This window comes from Plasmodium cynomolgi, chromosome 14, assembly GCF_000321355.1.
Source record: "Plasmodium cynomolgi strain B DNA, chromosome 14, whole genome shotgun sequence".
In the NCBI taxonomy this organism is placed as follows: Eukaryota; Apicomplexa; class Aconoidasida; order Haemosporida; family Plasmodiidae; genus Plasmodium; species Plasmodium cynomolgi.
The window spans coordinates 2,503,642-2,514,929 of NC_020407.1; the positions used below are offsets into that span (position 1 = coordinate 2,503,642).

General features: G+C 42.8%; 3 protein-coding genes across 3 annotated transcripts; 2 read left to right on the plus strand and 1 right to left on the minus strand.

Moving 5' to 3' along the window:
* Positions 1 to 516: 516 nt before the first annotated feature.
* PCYB_146520 (DNA gyrase subunit b) lies at positions 517 to 3,318 on the plus strand (the record flags this gene model as incomplete). Its single annotated transcript, XM_004225122.1, has 2 exons — positions 517 to 2,080; positions 2,156 to 3,318. The coding sequence occupies 2 exons, from the start codon at positions 517 to 519 to the stop codon at positions 3,316 to 3,318; spliced, it is 2,727 nt and encodes a 908-aa protein (XP_004225170.1).
* Positions 3,319 to 3,798: 480 nt separating this feature from the next.
* PCYB_146530 (hydroxyethylthiazole kinase) lies at positions 3,799 to 4,707 on the minus strand (the record flags this gene model as incomplete). Its single annotated transcript, XM_004225123.1, has 2 exons — positions 3,799 to 3,965; positions 4,029 to 4,707. 2 exons carry the CDS (start codon positions 4,705 to 4,707, stop codon positions 3,799 to 3,801), a joined length of 846 nt encoding a protein of 281 aa, XP_004225171.1.
* Positions 4,708 to 5,528: 821 nt separating this feature from the next.
* PCYB_146540 (cell division protein FtsH) lies at positions 5,529 to 8,828 on the plus strand (the record flags this gene model as incomplete). The annotated part of the gene is made up of 2 exons (XM_004225124.1): positions 5,529 to 5,579; positions 6,183 to 8,828. The coding sequence occupies 2 exons, from the start codon at positions 5,529 to 5,531 to the stop codon at positions 8,826 to 8,828; spliced, it is 2,697 nt and encodes an 898-aa protein (XP_004225172.1).
* Positions 8,829 to 11,288: the final 2,460 nt, after the last annotated feature.

The window sequence follows — 11,288 nt, forward strand, 5'->3', positions numbered from 1 at the left end:
TCTTTGCTTTGTTACCCACCTCCGGGCTGACACTTGGGTTAACCATTTTTTGCGCTGAAATGAAATGCTGATCATGGGAGTGAATCAGGAGAGGGGGGACAGCCAAAAAAAAAGGAGAGAAAAAAATAAAATAAAATAAAAAGAATAGAATAGAAGAAATAAAAGGAAGAGAAGAATTAAAAGAAGTTTCACCCTGATGCTAGAAAACGGGGGCTTGGAGGAGGTAATTCGTGCTGCTTCCCCCAATTGGCTGGAATCAAACGCGCTCAGTAGCGTACGAACTGACTTATGATGAACATGCGGCTGGCCAAGTCCCTTCCGATTTTCGCCCTCCTCGTGGAACACCTGCTGACTCGTACGAAGGGGAAAACATGCCGCGCTAGCATCTCCACGACCGGCCGTCTGAGAGGATGGAAATTCCTCACAAGGGAGGTAAGGGGGAAAGTACCCTGTCCACCACCACCCAGTGACATGGCAACATTTTCACGAAAAAGAAAATTATCTGATAGGAAAAAAATGAAGAAAAGAAAACAATACTCCTTTTTTACAAATATCATACGGGCGGATAAAATAAAGGGGAAGAGACGAGAGCAGCACAAAAACCGTCGTCCCGTCCGCTGCAACGACTATGACGCAAAGGACATCGTCATTTTGGAGGGACTTGAAGCAGTGAGGAAGAGACCTGGTATGTACATCGGAAACACGGACGTGAAAGGGCTACACCAAATATTGTTCGAAATTATTGACAACTCGGTAGACGAATATAACAACTTCGAGTGCAATGAAATTAAAATTGTTATTCACGATGATGAAAGTGTTACGATAGAAGATAATGGAAGGGGAATACCTTGTGACATTCATGAGAAGACAAACAAGTCTGCTCTAGAAACCGTTCTGACTGTTTTGCATTCCGGGGCGAAGTTTGTCGATGACGAAGCTACTGCGGAGTTGGCGGGAAGAACCTCCGTGGGAGGCCTGAGCGCTGAAGTCGGGGAAGACGAACGGGGCGCAAAGGGGGAGCAGAAGGGAGATCTGAAGAGCAAGCTAAAGATGGTGGAAAAGTTGGACGAAAAAAATTCCCCAAAAAAAAACACAAAGGAAGCATCCCAAAAAAGTGCATCCCAAATGTACAGATTCTCGTCCGGCCTCCACGGAGTCGGTCTGTCCGTTGCCAACGCCCTGAGCAGCTTCATGAAAGTAAAGGTTTTTAGAAGGGGCAAAATTCACAGCATCGAATTGGAAAAGGGAAAAGTAGTAACCCCGCTAAGTGTTCGGGACTGCCCAGTTAGCAAGAGAGGAACACAAATACATTACAAGCCGGACCACAACATATTTAAGAACAGCATCAGGCATAATGCAGAGCTGATAAAAAATAGGATCCACCAACTGGCCTATCTGAACGACAGGCTGAGTTTCTACTTTTACGATGAAAGGGCGGCTAAGAAAGCTGCGGCGTCAGTTCATTTGCCCAAGAGGAGTGAAGCGGATGCGGTGGACGCTGCGGAAGAAAGAAAGACCGATGCTGTGGATACCGCGGCGGAGCACAACAACCTGGATTTCTACCCCTACGAAGTGATAAAGCACGAGGGAGGGCTAAACGAGTACATGGAAAGCTTAACGAAAAATAAAGTAAGTCTGTTCAAAGACAGTAATAAAGTTATTAGCATCTCTTGTCACCAGAAAAATGTTCATATCGATTTAAGAATGAAATGGACGCAAGGTCAGTACCATGAGCACATCATCAGCTTTGTGAACAATGTAAATACGACGGATGGAGGGACCCACGTAGATGCGATGAAGTATGCCATCAGCAGGTGTGTAAATTATAATATAAAAAAAAATGAGGCAACAAAAAATTTTGTTAACATACCAGGAGAGTACATAAGGGAAGGAATGCCAGCCATTTTGTCGATCAAAATGAATAACCCAGAATTTGAGGGGCAGACAAAAACTAAACTCGGTTCCCATTTTTTAAAACCCATTTTGGAAAGTGCCATTTTTGAGAAATTGTCTGAAATTTTCGATTTCGAACCGAATTTGCTCAACACAATTTATTTGAAGGCATTACAGGCTAAGGCAAGTGATGAGGAAGCCAAGGCGGCTAGAGATTTAATCAGGTCAAAAAATAATCAATATTATTCCACCATATTGCCAGGTAAATTAGTCGACTGCATAAGTGACGACATAAATCGTAATGAAATTTTCATCGTCGAGGGAGACAGTGCTGCAGGAAGTGCTAAACAAGCCAGAAATAGAGAAATACAGGCAATTCTCCCCCTTAAGGGAAAAATACTTAACGTAGAAAAAATTAAAAATAATAAAAGGATATTTGAAAACTCAGAATTGAAATCACTAATAACGGCCATCGGGTTGAGTGTCAGTTGTGACAATAGTAAAATGGCCAAGGGGAAAAATATGCTCAATAATAAAAAAAAAGATCTCAAAAAAAAATATGATTTAAAAAGTTGCAAGAAAGAAAATGTACAAGTTAACAACGCAATGGTGAATAAAAAGAAAAATCCGCTTTTTGATACCCCCCTAAGGTATGGAAAAATTATCATCATGACGGACGCCGACGTCGATGGAGAGCACATACGAATACTGCTCCTCACCTTTCTGTACAGATTTCAAAAAGATATTATACAAAATGGAAATGTCTATGTTGCCTGCCCACCCTTGTACAAAGTTACGTACAACCGATTTTTTGACAGCACTATAAAGAAAATAGTAATGAAACAGTTCAACGTGAGTACGAAGAATTCTAAGACCCTCATACATACCTACTCAGATGACGAGTTAAATGTCCTGCTGGGACTGTTGGACAAGGATAGGTCTTCTCACGCTGAACACAGGAGCGTCGAATTGGGGAAGGGGGGAGGGCCTGCCCGTGGGGGGAACATCCCAAGTGACGACCGTCGTAGCGGTTTGGCCAATTTGGCCAATTTGAACTTTGGGTACAACAGCGCCGACGAGGTGAAGCAAAAGGGAGGTCTCAACACGGACGATACGGACGACACGAACGGCACGAATGCCGATCACACTGCGCACACTGCGAACACCGCGATTGGCAGTTCCCACCTCAGCGGTAACGCATTTTTTACCTTCTCCAAACGGTACGAAATACAACGGTTTAAGGGGCTCGGGGAGATGATGGCCGACCAACTGTGGAGCACCACCATGGATCCGAACGTGCGCAAGCTGATCAGAGTGACTGTCAACGACGCCATGCGGGCCAACAACTTGATCTTCTCCCTCATGGGGGGGGACTCCAAGTTGCGCAAAACCTTCATTCTGGAGAATTCGCCCGCGCCGGGGTGACCGCCGGAGAAGCGCTGACACACGACGTGGTAAGGCAATTGAGCCCTTCCATTAGTTTAGCCCTTTTTATGGGCACCTTTTTATGAGCACCTTTTTATGAGCACCTTTTACTTGCATCACATTGTACGCCACTTTGGCACCCCCGCTGTAGTCCTTTTTTTCGTTCCAGCGGGGGGAAATAACCCAACCATTTGGCTGAAACCATTTCGTTTTAACGAACCAGTTAATTGCTTATCTGACTATGTTGCTTATAAATAACGAGCAAAGTTGCGGTCGGGAAAAGCGAACTCGGGGGATGGCGGGGACCACATGAATGGAGCACACGCGGTGTTGGGGTGGCGCAGATCAGCTATCCCAAAAAAGACGTTTTCGCTGTGCGTTGCGCTATAGGATGTGCTAGGCGCGAAAACGTAGCTCCCCAAAATTGGCTCTCCAAAATTGGCTCGCCCAAATCAGTTCGCCCAAATTAGCTCTCCCTAATCAGCTCACCGCGTACACGTCCACAACTTGAAAATTCAGAAAGTGCGGATTGTTGGAATAAAAATAAATGTTGTCAATTATTTTATGGCTGAGTGTGCCTGGGCCGGTCTCCTTTTCGTAGGCCTTAAAAGCGGCCAGTTTGTAAATTAGTGTGGCAGCCGTGCATGCTATAAAGGGGTTCTGAGGAATAACGGAAGTTGCGGCAGCGCAGAGTGCACCAACTGAACAACCCGAGCCGGTAATTTTGGTCAAAATTTTTAAATCGCAATTAATTTGGGCTACATAATTTGAGCAGGGGCTAACAATGATGTCAGCTTTTGACGTGACGACAACTGCACAATTATATTTCAAAGCAACATTCCTTGCACTAGCAATTATATCACTTTGGTTATGTGCTGAACTAGTGTTGCTATCTACCCCTTTCCCCAAGAACTCTCCTTTATCTAGGTAAAATATTTCAGCTATATTTCCTTTAATGACATTAGGCTTGCACTTAACAATGATATCTTTGATTAGGTTTGTCCTGTACTCTGTTGCCCCTACGGCTATTGGATCTATTATCAAAGTGAACTCTTCCTTTTTTTTTTCCTGTCTCATTTTCTCCAGCACATGTATGTTATCTACTTGACTTGTGTGCAACCCTAGGTTGAAGTAAGTACAGGAAGCTATTTTTGCAAATTGTTCCACTTCCTTAGGGTTATCAATCATGGCTGGGGAAGAACCAAATGCTAGCAAACTGTTTGCTACCTTTTCCGTTGTTACTCTGTTGGTAATGCAGTGCACCAGTGGGTTGACCACCTTGACCTTTTCTATGCAGCTGATTATCTCATCTTGGTGCTCTCGTATATTGGTTAGTTTGATCAGGCCGGAAAAGTGCCTCACTTTGGAGAAAGGTTTCCAGCGATTCATTTGGGTCAAAGGGCTTATCCCCAAAAAAGGAAAAAAACGCTAACGCCAGTGTTACACGCAAAGGTTGGGAATGTAAGACTACACGTTTATGCGAACTGCGTGGCGGCGGATCCCTACACTGACATGTGCCCAGTGGAGTGTTCTCTTCATCACATGCACGCTGACAAGCATCACCGTATGATGGGAGGATCACCTCATTTGTATGTGTAATATACCCACCTGAGCAGGAGCAAACTTGGGGAGAGAACGGTAGATGGGCGCTACCCTACTAACAACGTAAAACACGATTGTGACATACCAAATGGAGGGGTCCCACAAAAAAAAAAAATTGCCCACTTGACAAAAATTCAACGGGTGCTGCGGAGAAGCAGTTAATTAGGAAAAAAAAAACGCTTTTTACGTAAACCTTCACTCGGGCGCAGTTGCACCAAATTTGAATAATTCAAGGCGTGATAAGGAGGTAAGGATACAATGTGTCATACCATTTTGCGATGATCAGAGGGCTATACAATGAGGCGTGCCGCTTTGGCTTATGGCTAACATAGGTTATATCCCTTCTTCAGTTCGAGCGCAGCATAAGATAGTAGGGCTCACAACGTAAGCCCATTCGGCCCTTTTGCGGGAGGGAGATTCCTCGCTTGAAACGGTACATATATATAGCATACTGCGTAGTGGTGTAAAAAAAAAAAAAAAAAAATAAGAGAGAGTGTCACTCAATTACTGGTAATAACACCGTGTGGGTTAAATTTAAAAAATCCCGACCAAGTGGATTGCCGAACAGCACAACGAAAAGAGAAAAAAAAAATAATGCTTCACAAAACATGACATTTTTGTATGGCGCAATTTTGACAAAGGTACAAGCGGTACAAGCGGTATAAGCGGCACAAGCGGCACAAGCGGTATAAGCGGCACAAGCGGCACAAGCGGATTGTCACAAAATAATGGCAGCAATTTTGAAGCTCCTCAGCCGTACATCCGAATAAATAACCAAATGGTACCAGCGTCCTTGTATGCGTGAATGCAGGGCTACCCTTTTTTGATGGGAATAAGAGTGAACATTCTGAGGTTCTCGTTTTTTACTCCCCCCAGGAAGCGTCCCCTTTGTGCAGGTACTTTTATGTACACGCATCGCGCCAGTGTAATGCCCCACTTTTAAAGCGCAAAAAAAAAAATAGGGACATTTGGATAGGCCAAAGCAGCAATTTGCGAACAGGCTTATTATTTTGCAGCAGACGAGCACGCGTCAGGTTGGGGCACACGGTGCATGATAGCCCCTCCCAGGTGCTGCCACGTGCTGTCACTTTAGGGAGAGAAGGTATCCCCGCACCTCCACCCATCTTCCGAGAGGGAAACCACAATAGATGCACACGTGTGTAGAAGCCAGTCACGATAAGCACCTGCGCATGTAGGCGTATGTGTGGATATTTATGCGACTCGCCCGCGGTTTTATTTCCTCCCTCCGTCCCCCACTGTAGACGAAACACATGTTTAAGCATTACCAAAAAGCGGTGAAGAGAATTATGAATGCCAAGTATGAAAATGAAAGCTTCGTGTCAACAGGGTCAGATAAAAACTGCGATGAGGAAAATTCAGCGTTGTTACAGAACAAAGAGGCGTCAGGAATGAACAAAAGGAAATCAAAAAAATCAAACAATGATAATGGGAAGTACAAATATTACGAAAACTTCTTTAACAAAAAGAGAAATAAAAAATGGAATTATTTTATGATATTTTTTCTGGGCATATGTTTTGGCTTTGCCATTTGGCCCTTCTTCATGACCATAATAACGTATAAATTATTTTACAAAGACAATTTTAACAGCTCCAATTTTAACACCAGCAACAGTTCAGCATCATTGAAGCCCTATGGAAATGACAGAAATAAAAAAGGTGAAAATGAAAAGGTATCCTTAAAAGATCAGTCCCAGAAAAATTCCTCTCCCCATTTTAGGCCAATCCGATTTGAAGAAATCGCTGGAATTGATGAATCAAAGTTGGAACTCCTCGAAGTTGTTGACTTTATAAGGAATAGAGAAAAGTACCAAGAAATGGGCGCAAGGATGCCTAAGGGGGTTCTTCTGGTTGGTCCTCCAGGGTCAGGAAAAACCATGCTAGCTAGGGCAGTAGCCACAGAAGCAAATGTCCCATATATTTATACGTCCGGGCCAGAGTTCATCGAGATATATGTAGGCCAAGGGGCAAAAAGAATAAGACAATTATTTGCACACGCAAGGTCGGTTGCTCCATCGATCGTTTTTATTGACGAAATTGATGCCATAGGAGGGAAAAGAAGTTCCGGTTCTGTCAATGGTGCTGGTCAGAGAGAACATGATCAAACTCTTAACCAGTTGTTAGTCGAAATGGATGGTTTTAGCAACACCGTCCATATTATGGTAATAGGTGCAACCAATCGAATTGATACTCTAGATAGTGCCTTACTTCGTCCTGGGAGATTCGATCGAATTGTTTATGTCCCCCTACCTGATGTTAATGGAAGGAAAAGGATCCTAGAAATTTATATCAAAAAAATTAAAAGTGATTTAAAAGCAGAAGATATTGATAAAATAGCTAGATTGACTCCTGGTTTTTCAGGTGCTGACTTAGAAAATGTGGTAAATGAAGCAACCATCCTAGCCACTAGAAATAAAAAAAGTGTAGTCACCATTGGGGAGCTCTTCGAAGCTAGAGATAAAGTTTCCATGGGTCCAGAGAGAAAATCTCTAAGACAGTCTGATCATCAGAGAAGAATTACTGCTTATCACGAAGCGGGACATGCCATCGTGGCGTACTTTCTTCAACCCAAAACGGACCCAATACATAAGGCTACCATTATCTCAAGAGGCAATGCCCTTGGATACGTAGAACAAATACCAGTAGATGATAGACACAACTATTTTAAAAGCCAAATGGAAGCAAAATTGGCTGTCTGTATGGGTGGAAGAACTGCAGAAGAAATCGTTTTTGGAAAATCTGAAACGAGTAGTGGTGCTTCTAGTGATATTTCTAGAGCTACCGAAATTGCTTACAAAATGGTAACGGAGTGGGGAATGTCAGACAAGTTGGGCCCACTGAATTATAAGAAAAGAATGGGAGATGGATACTCATCAAATCGATTATCAGCTCAAACTATTTCTACCATTGAAGTAGAGGTGAAGGCGCTGGTAGAGAAGGGCAAAAGCTTATCCGAAGAAATCCTAAGAAGGCACAGAAAGGAACTTGACAATTTAGCCTTTGCACTACTCGATAAAGAAACCTTATCCGGAGAGGAAATAAAAAAGATTATTGACCCAAACAACACGAGGGATTACTCCGGCAAAGTGCCTGCTCTAAGTAAGGACACCAAATCGGACAGCACTTCAAGCGGCCCAGAAAATGACAAACGGGAAAAAAATTCCACACGTGGGGAAGGAAGAAACACAGATGAGAACCGCACAAATGTGAAACGGACGGGTCCAAGCGCACCAAATGACCGACACGAAGAAAAGCAGGCCGATACAGGAACCCCCGCGGAAGAACTCAAAAGTGCTAGCAGTGATAATGTGCTCAAAAAAAAGGGCAAACGAGGTGAACGGGAGAAGCGCAGGCATACATCCACCAGAGACAATGACAAAATCGAAATTGTGAGGAAAGACGCCAAAAATGTTGCCAAAAAGATAAAGAAGAAATATGCCAAAGACCCCAATGTTAAGAATAAAAAAATACTGAAAGTTGTGAATGAGCATAAACCGTACGACGTTGATAGGAAGGCGGATGGGGGAAATTTACAAAATAAAAATGGCAAAACGGGATTAAATGGCTCAAATGGCTCAAATGGCCCAAATGGCCCACTGGGAAAACTGGATAAACGCAGTTACCCGAAGGGACACTCGCCCCACGACGACAATAACAACAGCGTGGTAAAAAATATGAGCGAAGTGTTTAGCAAAGATTTTGCTTCCCCCGCCGAACAAAACGGCGATAACGAAAGCCCCGATTATGTAAAAGCGAAAGAAATGACCCTTAACAATTTCAAGGAAGCCGTGGACACGTCGCACATAAAGAACGTCGGCGAAATGAAGAAGTTCAACATTTTTGAGCACAACTTGGGTAAACTCTTCCTCTTTGACATTTTTGGTAGCTAGGCTTCTGTGGCGATGCTTTTTACGCCATTTTGCCCCGTCTGTTCCAACCCCCCTCTATTTACCCCTTTTTTTTGTTCCCCCCTCTGTTTGCACCAAATGGAAACAATTTTTTTAAAAGCTTAGCGTGTTCGCATGCTGCTCGACCCGCAGGAGGCGCGCACTAAGCAGCTGTCAATAAAAAAAAAGGCGTTTATACGTGAATATACACAAACGCACATGCACACGAATGAATGGAGGCGTGTATACGAGAGTATGTGCCCGTGCCCCCTGTCTACTCACATTGTGCCCTTCTAAAGCAAAATTACAGATATGTGTATGTCTTATTAATTTTTTTTTTTTTTTTATCCCCCAACGAATTTTTAGTTTAACACAGCTCTTACCCACTTTTGAGGTTTTCTCAATTTACAATTTTATGTAAAGCGTCCTCGTTCTGGTTCAAAACAATGGTCTGTATTTTTTTTTTAAACCTATTGCGTAACAAATCAGCAGGTGGATATGCGAAATGGGGGAGTTCCTGCCCGTCTTCCACTATTTCCACTGCTTCCACGATGATATGGAAGAATCCAGCAGATGTATAGTACTACGCATTTGTCGAGGACCCTCCGTCCAGTGCTCACATAAGGGTGCTAGTTAGACAAAAAGTGTTCGTAATTCACTTTTCTACCCTTTTTTTGCATTGCACCTCTGGGGATGCTCCCCAAATAAGCGAATTTTCCTTTACACCTTTCCTCTTTAAACACGTGATGTTGGTAAGATGAAGCACATGGGAAGGAGCAAACCCCCCCCCAGCTATCTTCACCCCCTCATTTTGTAAACTTTCCTTTTTGCTAAATAGAACATTGTGGAAAAAAGGAAAAAAAAAAAAAAATAAAACAATTTCATAATGTGCAACGTTTTGGCTTGTTCAGAAAAAAAAAAAATTCCCCTTTTTGTGATAATCCGCGTGTGGCAAATAAACCGTACGCTTAAATACCGCAGTGGGTACGTTTCCTCTATTCCCCCTTTTGGATTATCCCCCAGATGTTTTTTCACGTGAAAAATGGTTAACCACGTCTTATAGGCGCTGTGCAGCGTACACTTTACAATTCCGCAGGGGCCTATCCAAAGTAGAGTAAATATAAACATATGGCGGGAAAAAAAAAACGTTAAACATAAAATTGCAAGGAATTGAACGGGGGGGATATGTGAAGATACAACACCCCATATGCGAACCGGCAAAATGAACTTAAATGTATGCAGCGTTGTGGCTGAACATACCGTTGTATTCCCTCCCTTGGGCGCGTTGCAACTTTACGACAGTTGTGCACATTTTTGGTGGAGAATAATTCCCCATTTGGTCCCACGAACAAACGGGAGGCAGAGTTCCTCCAGCTAAAAAGGATTATGCTATCGGTAAAATTTAAGCAAAAAGGGAGGAAGCATCCAAATAGGGTTTACAATGTAAGCGAAGGAAATGAATACGAGGGGGGTACGCCAGTGGGTAGGAAGCTTGAAAATGCTTCGAGTGGGAAAGAACGAACCAGTGTTTGTAAATAGTTGCCATAAATGCAAACATGTGAACACATAAAAACCCCGTCATCCATCATTATCGTGTATGTGCAAAAAAAAAAGAATACAATTGGGACTTTTACCTTCCTACAAATTCGATCTTCTCCATTTTGACAATTTTTGCATGTGCAAGGATGCACTAAAAGGGGGAAAAAAAAAAAAAAAAAAAAAACAATCGGGAGAGGGGCATTTCCGCAGATCGCAGGAGTTCCTCTAATTTTCCATTTTTTCTTTTTTTTTAAAAATTATAACGATATGTAGTTACAAATAAAGCAAGTATGGGAAAAAAAAAAAAAAAAAAAAAAATACGTAAAAAAGCGTTTTTAAAATGAATGTAAAATGCGTTCATTAATTTGATTCCCATTTGTGAGATAAAAAATGCTGCATTTGGAAAGCGCAAAATCAGTGACTTCAGTCCTTGCGCGCGTGTTTATGTTCATGTGTTAGGCCCTACGCGAAATTTGCGCGGAAAATTGCTCCCCACAGTAGCGTGTACAAATGCACAGTAAGGTATGTACCTGTGAATATGCGCGTGCCAACGCGACTCATCTGAGGAATAAATTCCCCGCAAGTTTTACGAACGTCATGCCCGGCGAAAAAAATTCCCGTTCTGACTATTTCTTTTTAACAGAAAAAAGCGCTGGCATTGTGAGCAAGAATGCAATGCGCTGAGGGAGACTGCCCCACGCGAGTTTGTACACATAACATATTATATACCTTCCAATTGCGTCATTTCTCCGCCTGAGTGTAAAAGTTAAAAATTTTACAGTGCGCGGGGAATATCTGTTCGAAGGCATATAACACCCAAGGCATACATCATTCCGGTGGTGTGTGTTCCGGCACGCCAGGAGTTTGAAAATTGTTTTTGAGTACGAACACGTACTGCCATGCACACATATGTAATGTACTTAT